The 25331-nt window shown below is 36.4% G+C and overlaps 1 protein-coding gene across 1 annotated transcript in view; it reads left to right on the top strand.

The window, feature by feature from the left end:
* HECW1 (HECT, C2 and WW domain containing E3 ubiquitin protein ligase 1) overlaps positions 1 to 25331 on the top strand; it is a 397437-nt gene that overhangs the window by 209861 nt on the left and 162245 nt on the right. The window contains exon 6 of the mRNA XM_084230415.1: positions 8978 to 9147. Within this exon, the coding sequence (XP_084086541.1) occupies positions 8978 to 9147 (170 nt within the window). The remainder of the gene's footprint in view (positions 1 to 8977; positions 9148 to 25331) is intronic.

Below are 25331 nucleotides of genomic sequence, written 5' to 3'. Positions count from 1 at the left end.
AGGAATAGTAATGAAAGCACAGCATTCAGTTGTTAAACGTTTACACTGTTTAATTCAATAAGTCTATTTGGGAGCAATAAGTAATTATTGCTTAAACTATAATAAATTCCGTGCCTCAAAGAAAAATAATATCAAAAATATCAGCAAATCTATAAGCAATCAAAGACCAAAAAGTATCAAAAAGTTAGTCATATTTAAGTATGAATTCAGGGATGAGGATTCCACAGCAGCGAGTTAGACAACCAAGCTAAAAAGATGAACAAATACCAGGACTATAAAACCTAATGTGGATAAATGTAGGCATTTTGACTTGAAGATTTTGTGGAGTATGTATTCTCTCTCATTAAAAAGTTGCAGGATATAATACTCAGGAGACAAAAGGTATTTCATGGATAGATATATAATGAAAAGAAGTAGAATATCAATCATCTGCTTGCACTTTCAACAAAACATAGTAAAATATGAAAGCCATTAAGTAAAAAAATCTACAATGAGGAAACGTTTAGAAGCAGGAACTCTTTAATACTGGCAAAAATAAAAATTTAGAAACCCAAGTTTTTTGTTATCTATTACTTCTGTAAAAAAAAATTACCATAAGCAAGTGACTTAAAAGCAACAGAAATGTATTATTACAGTTCTAGAGAACAGAAGTCCAGAATGATTTTAAGGGACTAAAAACAAGGTGTCAGCAGGGTTGATTCTTTCCTGGGTGCTGCAGAAAACAATTCCTGTCTCTACTGTGTGCTTTTAACACATTAAAAAGCACAATCACCACTAAACAACTGGAATAAGCAATATGTAGACATATTTGAGAGTATCTCCAGATGGCATACATTAAGGGCAAAACACAAACAACGGCAGTGGGGGCGGGGATGCATGATACATACATACAGAGCATAAATAATCAGTGTTTGTGTTGAAGAGATCAGAACAAATTGAATCAGAACTAACTGGACAAAAACAACAATAGAGGACAACTTTCTTGGACTGAAGATAAATTTAAATTTTTTAATTATACCATGAGGTGCTATGAAAATAAGATAATGTGAAGAGACCCACAATTGGACAAATGCCAATATATATATATATATTTTTTTTTATTTCAATTACAAACACAGTAGATATTGGGACTGAAAAAATCATGTCACATACAAAAGAATAAACTTCACATTCATCTCAGATTTTTCCTCTGTAGTACAGAATGCTAAAATAATGAAATAAGATTACAGAATTTTAAAGGTGGCATATTTTAGCTCTAGATTTATATGTCCAGCAGGTTCATTAATGTAAGAAACTAAAGGAAAACTTCCTCATATTTGCAAGTGCTCAAAGAACATCACCTTACATCTTCCTTAAAATAAAATGTGAACAATCTCTTCTGCATAAAAGAGCTATATCATGAAAAGCAAGAATTATAGATACTGTGGTATGAAAGGACTAATATTATTTTTAGGGTTTAAAATGAGATATAACCAAAAAAAGTCATGGGATTTCCTTCTCTGGAAATCTTTCAAGAATAAAATAGACAAATCCAAGCAAAAATGTTGATAAAACTGCTTTACTTCTAAATTTGCTAATATATTTTGGATTTTTAATCACTTCCTAGAGGTAATAAATTTCCTAGGGAAGTTTTATCCTTTTAACTTTTAATTAATTATTCTTTGAATACTCTAAAAAAAATCAGAAAAACAGTTAAGTATTTATTCACAAGTATATTGGAACAAATAAGCATTTAAAATTAGGCACTGATAAAATACACTATCATAAAGCCAAATAATGAACTACTATATACTCTGTAGAAGTATGTTTACAAAATATTCTATTTGTAAGATTTATTTTTATTTGTTTATGCATTACAAAATATTCTAAAAGCCATTAGAGTAGGGTGGAAGAATAGAGAAATTTTGAATAACCTCTTCCTAGTACAACTAAGAAAAATTAAAATGTTGCAACCAGAGTGATGGCCATTCTAGTCAACCTGGTGGTGAAGCCTGACATAGGTGGTGAAGCACAAAGGCCTGGTGTGTTGAATCTTTTTCACAAGGACTTTCCAGTGAAGGGAGAATGCAGACAAGCATATATACAGGTGTGGGGATTGTTGGTTTAGTCACAGAGAATCTGACTGCTAGTAGTGTGGGTGGCAGAGGCCCATCCCCATCACTGCTGGGAGATCAGAGCAAGAAAAAGAAATAGAGTTCTGCTGCACCACAGAAAAGGGCACCACAAAGGTAGAGACCTAGAATTTGGGATCCATGAAGCAATGAACAGAACTTACTCTGAAGAAAGAGGAAAATGGGTAGTATAAATCTTCCTGACTAGAATAGCCCTCCTTCCCCATCAAGACTGAGACTAAGTCTTTGAACTCCACTGCTCGCTCCCTCCCTCACTTGCCCCCAAGTAAAACAAAGAAGAAAAAACTAAACCCAGAATGGCTCAACCAGAAAAAAAGCAAGTAAGTCAACACACACACCTAGGAGACAAAGAATATCTGAACACAGAATGGAAAAACTTAAAAAAATAGAAGTCTAGAGAACTATATAAATAACATAGAATTTCAGGGCCAAACAGACAAGGATTTTAGAATGACAATCTTAAAAGAAATAATAAATAAACGTTATATCTTAGCAGTTCAAACAAACATAGAAAGGTAGAAATGTTTCCTGGATATCCATTTTTCCTATATACCCATGTTTAATTCTCTCCTTAGTTTTGGAAAGGTATCTGTTGTTATTTCTTTGAATAGAATCTCTGCTCCATTTTCTCTTTCTTCAACTTCTGGAATATCAATTATCTTTGTTTTCTCTTCTTATGGAGTCTGACATTTCTCATCATGTTTCTCCATTTTTTTCTGAGATCTCATCTCTCAATCTTTTTCTATTTGTGTCATTTGTTTATTTATATACTCAGTTTCCAAAATTCTCTCTTCTTCCAATTTAATATGATTTCCATTCTTGTCTTCATGTCACTTCATGTCTATTTTTGTATTTTATAATATCTGCTCTTTCTTTTCACTTGAATTTGGAACATAAACATTGTCAATATGGCCATATTAACTAAAGCAATTTACATATTTAATGTACTACTGATTTAAAAAATCCCAATACTTCTTCTTCATTATTTTTTAAGATTTTATTTATGTTTTACATAGAAATGGGGCATAGGCCAGAGGTGGGGAGAGGGTGAGAGTATTCACCAGAGACAGAGTGGGGAGCAAAATGGGCAGATCTACTGAAATACACTGATGTGGGGATCAGTGTGCAAAACAGGAGAGGTCTGCTGTGCACTGTGGGTCAGCTCCCTGGCCAGGGATCAAACTCAGGCTGTCAGTTTGGGCCAAGTGGTAGTAGCACTGAGAATTAACCCCTAGGCCACCAGGGAGGCCCCTCCCAATGATGTTTCTTAAGAAAATAGAACGATTATAAAATTTGTCTGGATCCACAAAAGACTCCAAATAGCTCGAAAAGAAAAAAAAAAAAAAAGAAATGAAGGTGTTACAATACTTGACTTCAAATTATACTTATAGCAAAAGTAATCAAAATAGTTAGATGTTGTTACAAAAACAGAAACACAGTACAATAGAATAGAATAGAGAGCTCAGAAATAAACCCACACAAATATAGACAGTAATTATTTGACTAAGAAGCAATGACCATGCAATGGAAGAAGGGAAGACATTCTATCAAACAATTTTGGGAAACTTGGGCAGCCATTTGCAGAGAGAGGGAGGAGGTGGAAGAGAGACAGGAGCAGGAGCAAAGTATATTTTTAATTAACTCTATAGACAAAAAATTAATCAAAATGGACTTGGATATAAAATTTGCAACCATAAAAATCATAAAAGAAAATATAAGTAATACACTCCTGGACTTCAACTAAAGAGATGTATTTGGATAAAAAACTCCAATGGCAAAGAAAACAAAACCAAAAAATAAACAAATGGGACTACATCAAACTAAAAGTTTTTTTCTTTTTTTTAAAACAAGACAAAAGCTACAAAAACAAAAAGGTTACAGAGTGGGACAAGATATTTCCACATCCCATGTCTGACAAGTGGCTAATTTGCAAAATATATAAAGGACTCATACAATTCAAAAAACAACAACAGGGCCTCTCTGGTGGCGCAGCGGTTGAGCGCTGGGCTGCAAAGCTGCCCACAGCCTCTGCAGCGCCAGTTCGATTCCCAGCTGCCAGAGAGGGTCCCACATGGCGGGCAGACCTCTCCTGCCCCACTTGCTGCTCCCTTCATCAGTGTACTTCGTCAGTCTGCCTGCTCTGCTCCCCGCTCTGGCTCTGGTGAATTCTCTCACCCTCCCGCGCTTCTGATTATACCCAGTGCTTGTATAAATAAATAAATAAATCTTTAAAAAAAAAAACAAAACACAACAACAATTCCCAACCAAAAAGTGGAAAAAGACAGGTAATTCTGCAAAGAAGATGTTCAAATGGTCTAAACACACATGACAAAGTCTGAAAACCACATAATATAAGGAAGGAAAATGCAAGTCAAAACCACCATGAGATATCACCTCACTCCCATGACGATAGTGTGTATCAGAAAGACTGGAAACAGCAAATGTTGATGAGGATGAGACATAAAAGGAATAGTCATCCATTGTGAGAATGCATAATAATTTGAATAGCCATCCATTGTGAGAATGCATAATAATTTGATGCAGCATCTGTGGATAATTGTAAGGTTATTCCGCAAAAAAAGGAAATACTATATGATTCAGAATACCACGGCTAGGTATTTACCCCCAAAAATGTGAAAACAGTACTGTGAAAGATTTAAGCACTACTGTTCATAGCAGCATTATTCACAATAGAGTCATAGGACCAGTCTAAATATCCCTTGTCAGACAACTGGATGAAGAAATTGTGGAATATATACTCAGTGGAACCATACTTAGCTATTTTTAAAAAACTGAAATAGGGCCTCCCCTGGTGGCACAGGGGTTGAGTGCTGGGCTGCAAAGCTGCCCGCAGCCTCTGCAGTGCTGGTTCGATCCCTGGCCGCTGGTGAGGGTCCCACTTGGCATGCAGACCTCTCCTGCCACGCCCACTGCTCCCCTCAGCAGTGTACTTTGTCAGTCTGCCTGTTCTGCTCCCCACTCTGGCTCTGGTGAATTCTCTCACCCTCCTGCACTTCTGACTGTAACCGGTTCTTGTATAAATAAATAAATAAATCTTTTTAAAAAAAAACCTGAAATAGTACCTTTTGGGGTCAAAATGGATTTTCGTGTATGATTGAGATGATTATTCTAACTAAAAATATTCAGAAAGTAAAAAACTATTACACGATGATTTCACTCATTTGTGCAATAATCAAAGGAATAAAACTGGAAAACACATCAAAAGCAATCCTTAGAGTCTGAAAAATACAATGGTTGCGAGAGCACATGGACCAAAAGGGAGGAGAAAACAAAGGCAGGAAGGTGACTGGTTTTTGGCACTGGTGCTTTATTGGATGGTGAGTGAAGCATATGTACATATGTGAAAATTGTAATCCCAAAATTATACAGTTGTGTATAAAATTTACAAATCAATTAAATAAAATATAAAATAAACTGCATGGGAAGATCCCAGCCCCCCCCTTAAATAATTAGAATGCAATATTATACATTCAATATGATTCCCAACTACATATAGAAGAATACTGAGGGAAAAAATTAGAAAAAAAAGACTAACAATGGTTGACACTACACTACAATTTAAAATAATCTTAGGCCTCCCCTGGTGGCACAGGCGGTTGAGCATAGTGCTCTGAAGCTGTCCACAGCCTCTGCAGTGCCGTTTCGATCCCAGCCAGCTGGCGAGGGTCCCATATGGTGTGGCAGACCTCTCCTGTCACGCCCGCTGCTCCCCTCAGCAGTGTATTTAGTCAGTCTGCCTGTTCTGTTCCCCACTCTGTCTCTGGTAAATCCTCTCACCCTCCTGCGCTTCTGGCCTGTACCCCAGTTCTTGTATAAATAAATCTTTAAATTAAAAAAAATCTTACAATTCTGTTTCTTTTCCTCCTTTATTTAAAAATATTAAAAGTGTTTCTTATCACCACAACAATAGAGTCAAAAATAAAGGAAAATTAAGAACTCTTAAATAAAAAAAAATTACTTTTGGGAAATAATGAAACCCTACATGTTCTTATATGTATTCATTCAATAATTTCATAGTTGAACAAATAGAGACTTGAGTTACATCAGTTTCCTTAAGTTACAATGTTCAATAGTGTGTATGCCATAACTATTATAAAATATAAGTCAACTTAACTCCCAAATTATTGCACTTTTAAATTAAGTCTCATTGCAGTAGATTTCAAACGTTTTTACTCCATGAAACATATTTTAATAAGTATCCAAATTGAACTGAAGCTTATATGTTTGTATAAAGAAAAGTATAAACAGTTACTAAAGGACATGAAAGAAGACCTGAAAAATGAAGAAACATGTTTTTGAGTGAAAAATTTTGATATTATAAATGACATTACATTTCTCCCAAAACCAGCCCATAAATTCAATATAATTCTGATCACTATCCTAAATTATTGACAGAGGAGTTATTAAAAAGTTAATAAGATTAATCTGGAACAATAAATGTGTGAGCAGTTAAGCAATATGTTTCCTTCCAGAAAACCAAACAAATGATGAATCAGATTAATCAGTTATCCAATATATGATAAGATGTGTAGATGTAGGTACAGACTTTTTGTTTGACAGACTACAGAGGGTGTAGAAAAAGACCCATTTGTACTTGAAAATTTAACCTATGCCAAAGTTGACATTTTTTTAAATAAAAGGTAATACAACATATGTTTAAAAGCACATACTCTGGAATCAAAACAACAGTTTCAAATTTCATTGCTAAATTGACCATTCTGAAGACCTAATAAAGTTACTTAGTTTATAATCCTCCATTTTCTCTTATTAAACTTAGATACATTTACCTTGTAGTCTGTGATTAGGATTAAGTCAGATAATGTATTTGAAGGGCATAGAATAATTCCCAGAATTTAGTAAGTTGACAATAAATGGTAGGTGGTAGTGGTAGTGATGAAAATGCTTGTAGTCAGATTATTTTATGATGAATAAATTTGCATGTCGTTTGTACTCTGAGACAGGTATAACAAAGTTAAATGAAGTAAATTTGTAAGGCTGTTACACCCTGGGACAGGTGCACCTGCAGACTTGTTGATTCACTATGAAAACTGAGCATATAGTTACTCTCATGGCTATGATTTATTACATTGGAAGAATATAAAGCAAATAAACAAAGAAAAAAGCTGTCCGGGCTTTAGTCTGATGGAAACCTGGTGCAAAATCCATTAATCTTCTCCCATGGAGTCACACACAATGCCTTCATTTCCTCAGCAACAAGTTGTGACAATGCATATACAATGTTGTATACCCAGAAGGCTCATTCCAGACTCAACGCCCAAGGTTTCTAGTGGAAGCTGGTTACAGAGATACTTCCCGCCTACATCTTACCAAAGTTCAGACTTCCAGAAGGAAAGCATGAACCTCACAGTTCGCACAACCAGTTCAGATCCAGTAAGCCACTTTTGTTAGTTCTGAGATGGTGGGAACCTCCTGAAGTCCTGCTTCTGGTTCTCTATCCCGGGTCCACCTTCTAGATAGGCTGCTGGGTTACCTCGTTTCACCACACACTACTCTCGTGCCATTTGGGTTTTGCAAATTTCTCTCATGCTTGCTGTATGTTTTTATCCTTTTATTCTCCTCATGACTATATATTATAATGCAGGATACTAAGAATAATTTCATTATGGAAAAAACCTTGAATCAACTCAAAATAACTTTTAAGTAAATTCATATTAAAAACTCTCACACTTATTCATTAGTAAAAAATTACTTAAACACCTTACAATTTATACCATGTATCTTTACCTCAGTTTCTTTCATTCATATGTAAATATGAATAATTTGGGGGGAAATACTTAAATAATAGAAATATTTAATTTTATGATTTTTTGGATGGAGGTAAAATTGGTTTACAACATTATGTGTGATTTAGAGGAACAGGATCACAGCTTTCAAATGTGTGTTATCACAACACATCCACCACCAAAGTATACATAATCCTTCACCATAGTCCATTGGAACCCATTCCTATTTTGACTGTTGCCCCTCACTCTGTCCTTCGGGTAATCTCAATTCTACAGTCAAATTTGTAGGGTTTGTTTTGGTTTAGTTTGTCTGTTACTTGTTTTTTTTTTTTATATTTTACCTGAGTGGAAAAAATCTGGTAGTTGTCTTTCTCATAAAAGAAAAAATATATTATTATGTTTGCTGACATCATTAACATATTTCCAATAAATGAAAAAATAATTTAAATTATCTCAGAGTAACTATAAACCTTTATCACAAAAGGTATGTATTGCTCTCTTTCTCAATCTCTTTCCACAGCATGAGATTTTATATTATCAGACAATTTCAATTAAATGGAACAAATTAAATTTCAGTGTCTTACTCTCCATAACAACATGGTTCTCTTCCTTTTTATTAATTCTCTGTTTCCTTACTGGTAAAGATGTTTATTAATTGAATTTCTTTTTATTTTTTATGTCTTCGTTTTGCAGAAAAGACCCATCATCTAGACCCATCAAATTTTCCTCCCTCAATGTGTACTTAAGTTTTCTGAGGTGGCCCTCAGTCCCTCACCTCCACCCCATTATCTTAACTTGTCTGAGGAATGCCAGAGCTCAGTTTAGTAAGAGCCAATGGCCTCTCTTGATAAAAATAGTGATCCCAATGCTAGTTGTGTTGGTTTATTCCAAGGACTCCCACCCCTCCAAATGATTCAAAATGATTTACAATATGATCATAAATGTTTCAAATAGTGAGTTATGTAGACATATCAGTCACTATTAATAATTAAGGGAAAATTAATCTAAAGATTAAAAAGGTCATCTATGTTTTAGGTGAAATTTTCTCCCTTGAAAGTCTAATTTGATCTTTCACCTTAGATTTTCAGGCCATGGGATTGAAGAAAGGGATGTTTTTCAATCCAGACCCTTACTTGAAGATCTCTATTCAACCCGGGAAACACAGCATATTCCCTGCCCTTCCTCACCATGGACAGGAGAGGAGATCCAAGATCATAGGCAACACTGTGAACCCCATCTGGCAGGCCGAGGTGAGTGCTGTGGGCCATAAAAAGAAGCCTAAATGGAAAAGTGAATTGACTGACTATGGAGCGGCCTGTATGCTAGTCCCTCCATTCTGAGAACTCCAAACTCTCATTATTCCTTTGATCTTAGAAGGAAGACATGTTCTCTATGGGTTGCAGCTCTTAGATGTCTTTATCAAGTCCCTCAGGGAAGTACAAAGAAATTATTAATTGTGGCTAAACTAAGTAGCCATGCAATAACCTTTCCCTCTCAGCCAGAACCTGCACTTGGAAGCACCTGCACCTTGTATGGGACAAAAAAGAAAAGTGATTTAATCTGAGAGCTTTTACATGTTTCCACTGTATGTAGATGGCAAGCAAGAATGCCAAATTTTAAAGGTGTCCTACTAGATCAGTTCTAGAAAGTCTAAGAATGTCATTTTCCCAGGATAGGTAAATCAATAAACACTAGAATATACCTGGTGGTTATATATTGATTGATTGAATAGACATGAAACCTATTTGTTGACCCTATTCATGGTTTGCACGGTGCTTAGCAAATTCTTGGAGTATTGAATAGCTTGTTTGGTCTAATTAAGGTCTTTTGCCATTCCTAAATGTATCTGACCTCCAGAAATGAGGTAGGAAGTTTTTCAATAAAGCCACATGTATGAATCAACCTCATAGTGACTAAATCCTCTCCTCTAAAACTAGCAGAAAGTTGTCACAATCCATTTTACTGCCTAATTTTCATGCTTTGACTGAAGAGTATAACCTGAAAACTGCATGGATTGGGAAGCAGGGAGGTTTAAAATATAAGAGAGGTAGTTAAAAATGGAGTTTTTCAGCCAACCAAACCTTCATTCAAATCCCAGACTGACCAGTTACTACTTGTCCTCAATTAGTTATCCTCAATATAAGCATTAGATTATCTTAAACAATTATCAAAAATTCTTGCTCCAGACAAGATTACTTCCACTATTCTTCAAAGTAGATCATTTCTGATGTAGAACATTCAAGCATCTTTGACAAGAAAGTATAGTTTAGATATATGGGAAAAAAACTTTTTCATTGTCTCTTAAAAATGTAATTTAAAAGGCCTACTTAATATAGAAGGGCAACACTGTAGATCCTAAATAGACACAAGAGAAACAGATTTATAAACTTTGGTTATAAATCAATTATTATTTGGTTACCAATCAATAGTAAAGCATTGAAAATACCATTAGTGTGGAATGAGGAATCATGAATTATTTTTTCCATCAGTTCTGGTTAGACTCACCAATTATTTATAGCTTCTTCATTGCCTTCCTGTCTCTGATGAGGTTCAGATTAAGGATAATTGATTTCCAGTGATTTTTTAAATTTATTTTTTTATTTTTATATTCCCCATACAATTGTAACCTGCTGATTTTGACCCCAATCCCTCCTTTCCGCGCACCCCCCCCCCCCCAAAGTGTGTCTCTGGTTCATAGCCGTTTGTTGATTTTGATTTTGTTTTTTCTTATAGTTATTCTTTTCATGGTCCCTTATTTAGGTTTTCTAGATTCCTGTTATGAGTGAGACCATCCGGTATTTTTCTTTTTCTTTCTGGCTTATTTCGCTGAGCATGATCCCTTCCAGCTCCATCAATGTTGCTGCAAATTGCATATGTTTATCTTTTTTGAATGCTGAGTAATATTCCATGGTGTATATGTACCACATCTTCTTGATCCAGTCATCTATTTTTGGGCATTTGGGTTGTTTCCAAAGCTTAGCTATTGTAAACAGTGCTGCTATAAACATAGGGGTGCAGGTGCTCTTTGGAATGGATGTTTCTGTGTCCTTTGGGTAAATACTAGGAGTGGAATTGCTGGATCATATGGAAGCTCTATGTTTAGTAGGTCCAGAAATCTCCACACAGCTCTCCATAGTGGTTGGACCAGTTTGCACTCCCACCAGCAGTGCAGGAGAGTTCCTTTTTCTCCACAACCTCACCAACATTTGTTGTTGCTATTTTTTTTAATATGTGCCATTCTCACTGGTGTGAGATGGTATCTCATGGTAGTTTTGATTTGCATTTCCCTGATTGCAGGTGATGTTAAACATTTTTTCATTTGCCTAGTGGCCATTTGCATTTCTTCTTTGGAGAAGTTTCTTTTTAGCTCTTCTGTCCATTTTTTGACTGGATTATTTTCTTTGTTTTTGTTCAGTCTCATCAGCTCTTTGTAGATTTTTGTGATCAGTCCTTTATCATTAGTGTTGTGCGCAAAAATTTTCTCCCAGTTGGTGGGGTTTCTCTTTATTTCTGTTATTGTCTCTTTTGCTGTGCAGAATCTCTTTAATTTGATGTAGTCCCAGCTGTTTATCTTTGCCTTCATTATCACTGCTTTGGGTGATGTGTCTGTAAAGATGTCTTTGAGGTGCATGTCATGTAGTGTTTCGCCTATATTTCCTTCTATGTATTTTATGGTTTCAGGTCTTATGTTTAGTTCTTTAATCCATTTTGAGTTGGTTTTTGTGCATGGTGTGAGGTAGTGGTCAAGCTTCATTCTTTTGCATGTAGCGACCCAGTTTTCCAAGCACCGTTTATTGAACAAACTTTCTTTGTTCCATTGCATATTCTTTGCTCCTTTGTCAAAGATTAGTTGACCATAGATCAGTGGGTTTATTTCTGGGTTTTCTATTTGGTTCCATTGGTCCATGTGTCTGTTCTGGTGCCTTCCAATACCATGCAGTTTTGATTATTATGGCTTTGTAATAAGTTTGAAATCTGGGAGAGTGATGCCTCCATTCTCTTCTGTTCTTTTTCAGGAGGGTTTTGGCTATTTGGGGTTTTTTGTGGCTCCATATGAATTTCATCAATATTTTTCTATTTCTTTGAAGAATGACATTGAAATTTTAATTGGAATAGCATTGAATCTGTAGATTGCTTTTGGTAGGATGGCCATTTTGATAATTTTAATTCTTCTGATCCATGAGCAGGGGATGTCTTTCCATTTCTTTGTGTCTACTTCTATTTCTTTTAACAGTGTTTTACAGCTTTCTTTGTATAGGTCCTTTAGTTCTTTTGTTAGGTTTATTCCCAAGTATTTCTTTTTTTTTGTTTCAATATAAAAGGAAAGTTTTGGCGCGCAGACCTCTCCCGCCGCCCGCTGCTCCCCTCAGCGATGTTTTTCGGTCCTTCTGCCTGCTCTGCTCCCTGCTCTGGTTCTGGTGAATTCTCTCACCCTCCCGCACTTCTGACTGTACCCAGTGCATGTATAAACAAACAAGCAAACAAACAAACAAATAAATAAATAAATAAAAGGAAAGGTTTCCTTGATTTCTTCTTCTTCAGATTTATTGTTTGTGTATAGGAAGGCTACTGATTTTTGTGCATTTATTTTGTATCCTGCCACTTTACTAAACTGATTGATTAGCTGAATAAGTTTTTCTGTGGAGTTTTTGGGGTTTGCTATGTATATTATCATATCATCCACAAATAATAATAGTTAGACTTCTTCCTTGCCTATTTGGATTCCTTGTATGTCTTTCTTTTGTCTTATTGCTCTGGCTAGGACTTCTAGTATTAAGTTGAAAAGCAGTGGTGAGAGTGGACATCCTTGTCTTGTTCCAGATCTTAATGGGAATGCTTTCAGCTTTTTACCATTGAGAATGATATTGGCTGTGGGCTTGTAAATATATGGCCTTTATGATGTTGAGGTATGTTCCTTGTATCCCGAGAATTTCAAGGGCCTTTATCATAAATGGGCGTTGTACTTTGTCAAATGCTTTCTCAGCATCTATGGATATTTTCATATGGTTTTTATATTTCTTTTTGTAGATGTGTTGGATTATATTGATTGATTTTTGGATGTTGAACCATCCTTGTGTCCCTGGAATAAATCCTACTTGGTAGTGGTGAATTATCTTATGGATGCATTGTTGGATTCTGTTGGCAAGGATTTTGTTGAGGATTTTTGCATCAGTGTTCATTAGGGGGATTGGCCTGTAATTTTCTTTTTTTGTGCTCTCTTTGGTTGGTTTTGGTATTAGTATAATGTTGGCTTCATAGAACGTATTTGGTAGTATTCCTTCTTTTCTAATTTTTTGAAAGAGTTTGTGTAGGATAGGCACTAATTCACTGCTGAATGTTTGGTAGAATTCATTTGTGAAGCCGTCTGGGCCTTGGCTTTTGTTTTTGGGGAGTGCTTTGATTGCTGCTTCAATTTTGCTGCTTGTAATTGGTCTGTTTAGCTGTTCTATTTCTTCTTTGTCTAGCTTTGGATGATTATATCGCTCAAGGAATTTGTCCATCTCTTCTAGGCTGTTAAATTTGTTTGTGTATGAGTGTTCATCATAATCTCTTATTATTCTTTTGATTTCTACTGAGTCTGTTGTGATTTCTCCTCTTTCATTTATACTCCTATTTATATGTGTTTTTTCCTGTTTTTTCTTTGTGAGCCTGGCTAGAGGTTTGTCTATTTTGTTTATTTTTTCAAAGAACCAACTTTTGGTTTCCTTGATCTTTTGGATTGTTTTTTTTTTAATTTCTAATTCATTTATTTCTGCTTTGATTTTTATTATTTCCTTTCTTCTACTAGCCTTAGGGTTTTTTGTTGTTCTTTTTCTAGTTCTTTAAGATGTGAGGTTAGGTTGTTTCTTTGAGTTCTTTCTTGTTTGTTGATGTGAGCTGTATTGCTATATATTTTCCTCTTATTACTGCTTTAGCAGCATCCCATACATTCTGGAAAATGGTGTCCTCCTTGTCGTTCAACTCAAAGCATATTTTAATTTCTTCTTTGATCTCCTCATTAGTCCAGTGGTCTTCCAGTAGTGTGGATTTCAATCTACATGAAGTGGGAAGTTTCCTTGTTTTCTTTTAATGATTTATTTCTAGCTTGATGCTTTTATGAGCAGAGAAGATAGTTGGAATGATTTTGATTTTCATGTATCTGTTGATGTTTGTCTTGTGGCCCAGTATGTGATCAATTCTGGAGAATGATCCATGCGCACTTGAGAAAAATATGTACTTGGATTTTTTTGGGTGCAGTGTCCTATAGATGTCTGTTAAGTCCATGAGTTCTATATCTTTATTTAGGGCTCTAGTGTCTTTGTTTATTTTTTGTCTCGTTGATCTGTCCATAGGTGAGAGTGGGGTGTTGAAGTCTCCCACTATACATGTATTTTCTTTAATATGTGTTTTCAGAGCCAATAATAATTGTCTAATATATTTTGGTGCTCCTTCATTTGGTGAGCATACATTGATGAGTGTTATATCTTCCTGATGTATTGTCCCATTGATCATAATGTAGTATCCCTCTATGTCTCTTTTTACTTTTTTTAATTTGAAGTCTATTTCAATTGATATAAGTATGACTGTTCCTGCCTTCTTTTTTGGTCCATTTGCTGGTAGGATTGTTTTTCAACCTTTTACTTTCAGTCTATGATTATCTTTTGTGTTAAATGTGTTTCCTGGAGACAGCAGAAGTTTGGGTTTTGTTTTTTTAATCCAGTCTGCTACTCTGTGTCTTTTTATTGATGAGTTTAATCCATTTACATTTAGAGTTCATATTGATATGTTGGCATTTGTGTTTGCCATTTTGTTTATCTTTTTTGTGATTTCATTCCTTGCTTTATTGTGTTCTTCTTGTTCATTCCTCCATTGGTTTTGGCTTTAGGACTTCTTGTAGAATATTTTGGAGTGGGGGTTTAGTTATAATGAATTTCTGGAGTTTCTGTTTGTCTGAGAAGGTCCATATTTTTCTTCGTAGAGGAAGGAGAGCTTTGCAGGGTAAAGTATTCTTGGTTGGCATTTGCTGTCTTGAAGTTTGCTGAATATGTTACTCCATTCTCTTTTTGCCCGGAATGTTTCTTTGGAGAAGTCAGAAGTTAACCTGATTGGTTTTTCCTCAAAAGTTATCTGTTTCTTCCCCCTTTACAGATTCATTATATTTTCATTATATTTACTTTCATTATATTTACATTATATTTACTTGGACTCTTGCAAGCTTTACTATTAGGTGTCTTGCTGTAGTTTTCTTTTCATTATGGTAATTGGGAGTTCTTCTCGATTGTTGTATGTCTATATTCATCTCCTTTATCATGCTTGGGAAGTTTTCTTCAATTATCTCCTTGAATAATTTCTCATTTCCTTTTTCTCTCTCCTCACCTTCTGGAATGCCTATAACTCTTACATTTCCTCTCTTCCTGGAGTCTGATATTGTCTAAGAGTCTCCTCATACTGCTTCATTTGCACTTCTTTCTCCTTTTCTCTTGGCTCTTTTTATTTCTGTATCTTCTATTTTATCGATCCGCTCTTCCATTTTATCGATCCTGTTTTCTTTGCTTTTCCCAGAGTTCTTTATCTCTTCTAGTAATCTTTTTATTTCCTGCATTTATTTTCTTTCCTTTCCTAAGGTCTCAATTTCATTCTTCAGTTCAGTGATTATTTGTCTCAAATCATTTTTTTCCTTTTTGTTTTCTTTCTGCTTTTTAATCAGGATGATTATTAATTCTCTATCTGATAGATCGAGAAATTCTTCCATGTCATTGTTGAGCTCTGGTGACTGTATTTCTTTTTGTGGTGTGTCCTCCTGCCGGCTTGTTTGGTTATTATTCTTCTCTCTGTTGTTTGCTTTCTAATTAGTTCTATGTGTTGGGACTTTGTGCCACTGGTGTTGGCAGGCATCTCTTTGGAGTGCTCCTTTAGGGGTGTTGGAAACTGTTTACCAGACTGAGACCAACACTTGTAGGCCAAAACTCCACCAGGGTGTTGATGCTGTGTTGCTGGGCTCTGTCCCTTACAGTTCCCTCCCTCTGTATTTACTCAGTTCCAACAGGGAATCAGCTAGTTGGTGATTTAGTTCTGGTCACGAGGTGGCCCCAGAGACCCGTACTTGCTGACCTGTGCTTTTCCCCAGTGGTTCTCTGAGTAGTGGGGGGGGCAGGGGAGGGGAGCACCTCAACGCAGGGGCTCTTATTCAAGCCTAGTGCTGTGTCTGCCCCGTGTTCACCCGCTGTAGTGCTGTATGGATCCTGCACCCTGAATTCTGCACTCTAGGTCTCAGTTCCAGGGCTATCAGATCCAAAACGCTGGCTGTCACCCTGTGCAGTCCCTGCTGGTCTGGCGCTTCTCATGCCCTGGATCCTGTGCCTGGCTCAGTTCCAGGATGGGGTCTTGCTCCATGCCTTATTTCCCTCCTTACCCCTGTTTGCTTGGCCCACCCTCTCTCAGCGCCTGAGGGTATTTTTTGGATCCCTGGTTTTCAACTATAGAGTGTTGGTGATTTTTTTTCCTGGCTGCTAGGTGGTGCCAGAAATCTTTCCTGGTGTCCTTGGGAACTGTTTTTAACCCCGTGGGGCGGGGGGGGGGGGGGGAGAGGGGAAAGAGTGGGAGTGGCCTGGAGAGCCTCAATGGCGTGGGGGTGCTGTGTTTGCCTTGTGCCCCACCATCATGGGGATCCCATGCCCCAAATTTCATGCCCCGGCTCTCAGTTCCCAAAGCCCTCAGGTCCAGGACGCGGGCTGTAGCCCAGTTCAGTGTCTGCAGAAATGGCGCCTTTCGCATGCCGCTCCCATGTCTGGGTGCTTGGTTTCTGATTACTCAGTGAGGGACATTCACCTCAATGAGGGCTCTCCAGCATCTCCCCGATAGCCTAGGTCGCAGGCGGTGCGACCTGGGCAGCCCCAATCCATGTGTGCTTTTCAAGCGAGCCGTTTTTCCACAGAAGCTTACTAGCTGGCCTTGGGCTCTTTGTAGGTCTCCTCCTATTTTTCTCCAATGGCGCCTGGAGCCATTTGCTCACCTCCGTGGAGAATCCTGCAGGGTTCCCCACAGTTCCAGTTCACAGGATGCGGTGGCTGAAATAGTTCCTTTCCACTCACAGTCCCGCTTGATGTGTAGTTTGTTCTTGTTGGTTGTTTTAGTTTTTTTTTTTGTTTTTCCCTCCTTTCTGTTGGTCGGAGAGTGCCGACTTTGTGGGTGGGGGAGGGTAGCAGGGTTCTCAGCTTTCCTCCCTTCTAGTCTTCTTTTATGGCAACTTTCTTCTTCGGGCAGTTTGCCAGAGTTGCCGTTTATCTTCCGTGTCCCAGTTCTCTCAGGGACCTGCCGCTTTTCCTCCCTATTAACTTTTTTTTTTATGGGAGGTCTTACTCTCAGCGTTTCCTTGCTGCCATGTTGATGACTTCTCCTCCAATTTCCAGTGATTTTAACCAAGCTGTGATTTAAACCAAGGTTTGTGTGACTGCAAGTCTGTATTATATCAGCCCCTAAATTGCACAATAGTGCCCAGTGCCCAAATGTGTAAGTCATAGTTCCTGTACAGAAAACTTAAGGCCTCCTATGACCTGGCATTGCTTATCCTTGTGTCAGTTAGGATGCATTTGACTCTGAGCTAAAGGAAGCCTAAGCAGTTGAAATATTTTTCATAAAGAAGTCTAGAGAGAGAGTTACAACAGGACAGCTGCTAAATATACATACTAGGGACCTGAGTCCTCTGGTTAGCCACTGCACCAACCTTAGCAGATGGCTCTTATCCACCTATCTTAAATCCCCAAACTCAAGTTCCAGACAAGGTGAAAGCAAAAAAAAAAAAAAAAAAAAAAAGGTAAATAAGTCTTCTGCTTTTCAGGCTTTGCAATTTTATTCTGTAAGAGAAGTCCTTTCTAGCAGAGGCCCTAGTACCTGTTAATCTTCTGCTTCCCTGACTCTTTCATATGGAGAAGTTTGTTGAACATGGTCTTTGAATAAACCAGTTTATATTGTCAACAAGGTACTTCAACTTCATTCTCTAGTATCTTTCACTTAAGAGTTTATGCTAAGGTCACTTTTGGTAGCTGCTGTCCTCCAATGATTTCCTTCATAGCTTCAAAACTTAGGCCTTTGTTTTTATCTGCCTAAAATGTACATATTCAACTAATACACCTATATACTGCCACTCAACTATCAAGTCTCAACTAAAATACTATCTCTTATGTGGAATACTCCTTGATGTTCCTACCCTAGGTCTCAGGAAGAAAGTACTCTTTTGTTTCTCTGCTCCTTTGTCCAAGCCTCTGTCATCATGTCTTTTATTGCACAGCTCTCTTTTCCTTGCAACTTTGATGTCTTCAAGGAAAATAATCACATCCACTTTATCTTAGTACCTCCAGTTCCTGGAATTGAATCTACTAGAAATGGTTATAAAGGGCTTATGTGAGACTTATTATCCCAGACAGTGTTTTAAATATTTTACATAATTAACTAATTGAATCCTCATAACAATGCTATGAGATATGTGCTATTATTAATCCTCATTTAAAAATGTGGTAACCATGATCACACAACTGGTAATTGACAGAACCAGAGTTTTAACCTGGTTGTCGGCCTTCAAGCCAGATACTAATCAGTTTTGTGTGAATTTATGACTAAATTCTGAAAAGCATATTCATTGCTTATGTTGCATAATCAAAGTGATCATTACACCTCTTCCAATTAGATAGGCTGAAAAAATGTTAAGTTCTATAGCATTGAATGATAAGACCTAAAGCAATTAACAATACTTAAATAATAGTTTAGCATGTATATGTACCATATCTTTTTAGATCAGTCATCTGTTATTGGTACTTAAGTTGTTTCCATAACTTAGCTTCTGCAAACAGTGCTGCAATTAACATAGGGATGTATATATCTCTTAGAATTAGTGTTTTTGTGTTTCTAGAAGCATTCGTATCATTTTCCATAGAAGCTAGACCAACATACAGTCCCACCAGTAAGGATTCCTTTCTCACCACAACTTAACCAACACTTGTTGTTTCCAATCTTAATGATACAGTCTAACCTCCCAAGTGTGAGGTACTATCTCAGTATGGTTATGATTTGTGTTTTCTGATGATAAGTGATCATGAACATTTCTTCATATGTCTATTGTTCTTCTGTATGTCTTCTTTGGAGAAGTGGCTATTTAGTTCATGGCCTTTGTTTTTTTTAATTAATTAATTAATTGAGTTATTTATACAAGCACTGGGTACAGTCAGAAGTGCGGGAGGGTGAGAGAATTCACCAGAGCCAGAGTGGGGAGCAGAGCAGGCAGAAGGACCAAAGTACACTGCTGAGGGGAGCAGCGGGCGGCAGGAGAGGTCTGCGCACCATGTGGCACCCTCCGGTGGCGGGGAGCAGCCAGGGATCAAACCGGCACTGCAGAGGCTGCGGGCAGCTTCGAAACCCAGCTCTCAACCGCTGCGCTACCAGGGAGGCCCTCATGGCCTTTTTTTTTTTTAATTGAGTTGTTTTCTTTTTGTTGATTGCATGATTTCTTTGTAGATTTTGAATATTAGCCACTTGTCACAGGTATAATATACAAAATGTCAATTTTCCATTTGATAGTGTCTCTTTTTGTTTTACTGATACCTTCTTGTCCACTACAGAACATTTTCATGTGATGTAGTCCATTTTGTTTTTACTTCTGCTTTTGTTTTCCTTGTTTCATTAGCTAAGTTCCCAAACACCCCAGAAGCCAAGGTTATGGAGTGTTTTGCCTATGTTTTTTCATGAGTTTTGTTCTTACATCTAAATCTTTAGTGCATTTTCAATTAATTTTGTGTATGGCATTAGATAATGACCTAGTATCATCCTTTGCATGTGAATGTCCAGTTTTCTAAATACCATTTGTTGAAGAGACTTTCCTTTCTCTGTTGTATAATCTTGGCTCTATTGTTATAAATTAACTGTCCTTATAACTGTGGGTTTACTTCTAGTTTCTCAGTTTGAGTCCATTGAGCATCATGCCTATTTTTATTCCAATAACTTACTATTTTAATTTCTGTTGCTTTGTCGTATCATTTCAAATCTGGGAATTCTCAGAATTGCTTTGGTTATTCAAGGGGTTTTGCGGTTCCATACAAATTTCATTAATATTTGTTCTACTTCCTTGAAGAAAATTGTTGGAATTTTGACAGTAAACTTGCATTGAATCTGTATATTGCTTTGGGAAAAGTAGCTATTTTAATCATTTTAATTATTCTAATCCCTGAGCATACAATATATTTTCATTTTCTTGTGCCCTATTATTTTTCCTTTAGCAATGTCATATATTTTTCATTGTACAGTCATTAACCTCTTTTTAGTTTACACCAACATACTTCTCTTTAATGCAGTTGTAAAATAAGATTGTTTTCTTTCTCTCCTATGGAATGTAGCAGACTTTTGTGTATTGATTTTGTAACCTACAACATTACTATTCTGGTTTATTGTTTTTAACAGTGTTTTTTAGTGTGATCTTTAAGGTTTTCTGTGTATATATAATGCCACCCATAAATAGTTTGAGTTCTTTTCCCACTGGAAACACTTTTGTTCTTTTTTCTTGCCAAGTTGCTCTAGCTAAGCCTTCCAATAATGCAGAAAAAAAAACCTTATAGTTATGTGACCAACTTGTTATTAGACAAACAAAACTTTAACATCAAATCTGACATGGTCAATATAAGAAAAATATCTCATGATATTTACTACAATCATCTTATGAAAATTAATTCAGTTACCTTAAAGTAAACATTAGCTAACTGAATTCAACATACAGAAAGGCTAATAGTTTACAAAATCGTGTTTATTGAGAGAATGAAATTACACTAAATATTGTTTAATGTTAACAGTTTCTCTCTGGCACCAGTGCCCTTGTCATTGGGTGATCTCTAGTTGAATCAGAAAATAAATACCTAGTTATCTTTGCTATGCTATGTACTATGTGGACTTCCCACAAAGCTGCCAATTACAAAACACCCAGGAAGCAATTAGACAAAAAATTTGTTCAAAATGTTAAAAGAAATTTTCTGAATTTCCAGCCATGAACTTCCCTTAAGATTGATAAATCCAAAGGGATGAAATATTCCTTAATATATTTTATGATACCAACTTTACCACAATACCAGAAAGCAAAAAAAAAAAAAAAAAAAAAAAGATAGCACAATAAAAGAAAACTATATATCAATATACCTGGTTAGTACTAATATTAATATCTTCAACAAAATACCAGCAAATCAAGTTCACTAATACATTGCAAAGAGGACACAACATGGTCCAGTGATACTTACTCTGAAGATGCAAATATAGTTTAATATATGTAAGTCAAACAATGTAACAACAAAAGGAAAGATAAATATCATATGGTATCAACTTATGTGAGAAAACGTTTGCCTAGATACAACTCCAATTTCTAACAAAATCTAAGATGGGAATAGAGGAATCTACCTCAACATAATAAAGGTCATGTATCACAAATCTATAACCAATATAATATTCAGTGGTGTTTAACTGAAAACTTTTTTTTAATAAAAGGCAAGAAAAGGTTGCCTACTATCACTACTTTTGTTTAATTTAGTATTAGAGGTTTCACGGGAGCAATCAGAAAACCACACTAAATAAAATAAGTGCGTATTAGAAAAGGGCAAATATCATTATTTGGAGACAATAAAATACTATATATAAAAAAATTGTGAAGACTCCACAAAAATTCTATTAGAATTGAGAAAAAGAAAGAGGGAGTTTACAAAATCAACATACAATAATTGATTGTTATAAAAAAGTACTGAACAAGAAGAAAAAGAAATTAAGAAAATAACTTCATTCATAATGACATAAAAATAATCAAATACTTAAGAATTAGTGAAGTTAAAGAGGTTATGCAATGAAAACTATGATACTTTGCTAAAGGATATAGAATATAACATAAAAAATTGGAAAGACATACCATACTTATGGATGGAGAGAATCAATATAGGCTATTTTAAGGTAATATGTTTAATGCAATCCCCATGAAAATCCCAAAGATATTTTTCAACAAGGTAGAACAAAAATTATTAACTTATATGGACTCAAATAGCTATAACAATCTGGGGGAGAGGGGAGGAGAAAAATGGTGCATCATGTTACCTGATTTTAAACTCTAATAAAAAGAAACACTTGTGCAAACAATATATTATTGAAATAAAAATGGGCATGGATCGGGCCTCCCCGGTGGCGCAGCGGTTGAGCGCTGGGTTGCGAAACTGCGCGCGGCCTCTGCGGCGCCGGTTCGATCCCCGGCTGCTCCCCGGCCACCAGAGGAGGGTCCCACATGGCGTGCAGACCTCTCCTGCCGCCCGCTGCTCCCCTCAGCAGTGTACTTCGGTCCTTCTGCCTGCTCTGCTCCCCGCTCTGGCTCTGGTGAATTCTCTCACCCTCCCGCGCTTCTGACTGTACCCAGTGCATGTATAAACAAAACAAACAAACAAACTAGCAAACAAATAAATAAAGCATGCCTCTATAAAAAAAAAAAAAAAAAATGATAAAATAAAAAAAAAAAAAAAAATGGGCATGGATCAATAACACAGACCTGAAGGCCCAGAGATAAATCCAAACATATATCATTACTTAATTAATGGCAAAGAGTCACATACAGGCAATGTAAGGTCTCTTAACAAATGATGTTGGGGGAATTGGACAACCACATGTAAAACAATGAGATTGGATCTCTCTACTCCTACTCAAAAATAAACCCAAAATGGAATTAAGGCTTTGATATAAAATCTGGAACACTGAAATATATAGAAGAAAGTATTGGTAATATGTTTGATAACATCAACAATAAAGATGAGTTTAAAGACAATTACTACTGCAAAAGAAATAGGAGCAGAAATAAACAATTGGGATACCTTAAATTTAAAAACATTTAGGGCCTCCCCTGGTGGCTCAGCAGTTGAGCTGAGCGCTGGGCTGTGAAGCTGCCTGCAGCCTCTGCAGCTCCAGTTCAATCCCTGGCCGCTGGTGAAGGTCCCACATGGTGCACAGACCTCTCCTGTCCCATCCGCTGCTCCCCTCAGCAGTGTATTTCATCAGTCTGCCTGTTCTGCTCCCCGCTCTGGCTCTGGTGAATTCTGCCACCCTCCCGCACTTCTGACTGTACCCAGTGCTTGTATAAATAAATAAATGAATCTTAAAAAATAAATTGATTAATTAAAACTTTTACATGAGGAAAAGAAAAGAATAAAATAACATTAAAAAGGCATTTTACAGAATGGTAGAAATTTTTCATGCATTACACAATTGTCAAAGGGACAATATCTAAGATGTACAAAAATCCCACTGAACAACAAAACTAGCCACCTGTTAAATAATTGGGCAGCATATATGAATAAATGATTCTCCAAAGAGCTTATTCAGGAGGCCAATAGCTATATAGAAAAATTTTCATCATCACTTCAATAAGGAACATGTACTTTTAAAATCACAATGATATATTACCTCACACCTATGAAAATATCACATATTTAAAATACCCCAACAACAATGGTTAGAGAATATATGGAGAAAGAGGAACCTTAACATGTTGGCAGAAATGTAAACTGATGTGCAGTCATTTTAGAAAGTAATCTGGACTTGATTTTAAAAATGAAAAATGGAAATACTATGTAACCCAACAATTCTACCTTTAGGCATCTTTTGAAAGAACATGAAACCACTAACTCAAAATATTGTATCCTCAAAATGTTTATTGCTGCTCTATTTGCAATGTCTAGAACATGGAAAAAGTCTAAGTGTCCATAGATAAAGATTGGATTAAGAAGATGTATATTTTTATTCAATGGACTAACTACTCTGCCATATGACAAAAATGTTACAATTTACAAAAAAAAAAAAAATAGAAGGTATTTGAAGGAAGTATGTATAGTAAAGGAGGTTAGAAAGATAAAGGTCAGAAAGATAAAGACAAATATTGGACATTTTCATAAATATCAGCAAAACAATCAAATGAAGGAAATCAACAAAGCAAAATACCCATAAATTAGCATACACAGCTAAATGAACTGAGGTTTCTGAAGTTAGAAGGAGGCAAGAGGAACCGGTTTCAGTGAATTCAAGGGAATGTAGTACAAAAAATCATAAAATGACTACCAGGTACTCATCTTCAAAATTAAGAAATAAAACACTGCTATTCTTTTAAAAGTTAAAAATAATGTTCTGAGGTTGCCCTTGCATTATCTACCATTAAAACCTGGAAAGATTGAAAAATTGACATTTCTAAATTACAGGGAAAAAAGGATATATTTATACTTTGGAATGGAGAGAACTTAAAGTAGAAAAGAAAATGAATGAAAAGGTTCATGAATTTGACTATGTAAAAATAAAGAAATGTGGATATAAGACATAAAAAGAAATTAAATATACTCAGCAAATATGACAAGAGAATGTACTTAAGGAATTCATTTAAACCTAAATTGATAAAAAATGACAATTGTTTATTTTTTCAGTTGTTATGTCTATTTTCCTGTACTACAGCTGTATGTTTCTTAAACTGTGAAGAAGATTGAAGTAGGAAAATTAATCTATCTAGTCATGTTTCAGAATGTGAAGTATGACAGGGGGCTTAACATTTAAGGTTTCTTTTAATCACTCAAAAGACAAACCTTTAATAAAAAACATTGCAATCATTTGCAACTTTTCAGAGTATAACAGAAATAATGTTCACACAAAAAAAGTTTTAAGCAAAGCTATTAAATATGGCAGAACTAATGGAGGAACCAATTACTGAGCTCAAAGTTAGAATCCGAGACATTATCCAGGTGGAAGAAGAGAGAAAAGTAAGATATTTTAAAACTTAAGAAGTTTTACGAGGGCCTCCCTGGTGGCACAAGGGGTTAAGACGCAGCCTATGAAGCTAACCACAGACTCTGCAGCATGGGTTTGATCTCTGGGCAACCAGGGAGCAACCCACATGGTACAGCAGACCTCTCCTGTCTTGCCCACTGCTCCCCTCAGCAGTGTATTTCAGTCAGTCAGCCTGTTCCCCACTCTGTCTCTGGTGAATCCTCTAACCCCCCCACACCTCTGGCCTATACCCCAGTTCTTGTATGCATAAATAAATAAAACTTTAAAAAAAAAAGTTTTGTGAAAGTTAATTGATTTCATGAAGAAAGGCAACAACAGGGCCTCCCCTGGTGGTGCAGGCGGTTGAGCGCCGTGCTGTGAAGCTTTCCACAGCCTCTACAGCATGGGTTTGATCCCGGCCAGCCAGCAAGGGTCCCACATGGCACAGCAGACCTCTCCTGTTGTGCCCGCTGCTCTCCTCAGGCGTGTATTTCGTCAGTCTGCCTGTTCTGTTCCCTGCTCTGTCTCTGGTGAATCCTCTCACCCTCCTGCACATCTGGCCTGTATGCTGGTTCTTGCATAAAATAAATAAATAAATCTTTAAAAAAAAAAAGGTACAACAAAAGGAATGTAAGTATCCTAGAAAGTGAAG

This window comes from Talpa europaea (genome assembly GCF_964194135.1).
Source record: "Talpa europaea genome assembly, chromosome: 3".
Lineage (NCBI taxonomy): Eukaryota > Metazoa > Chordata > Mammalia > Eulipotyphla > Talpidae > Talpa > Talpa europaea.
This window is presented reverse-complemented; position numbering and strand designations above follow the sequence as displayed.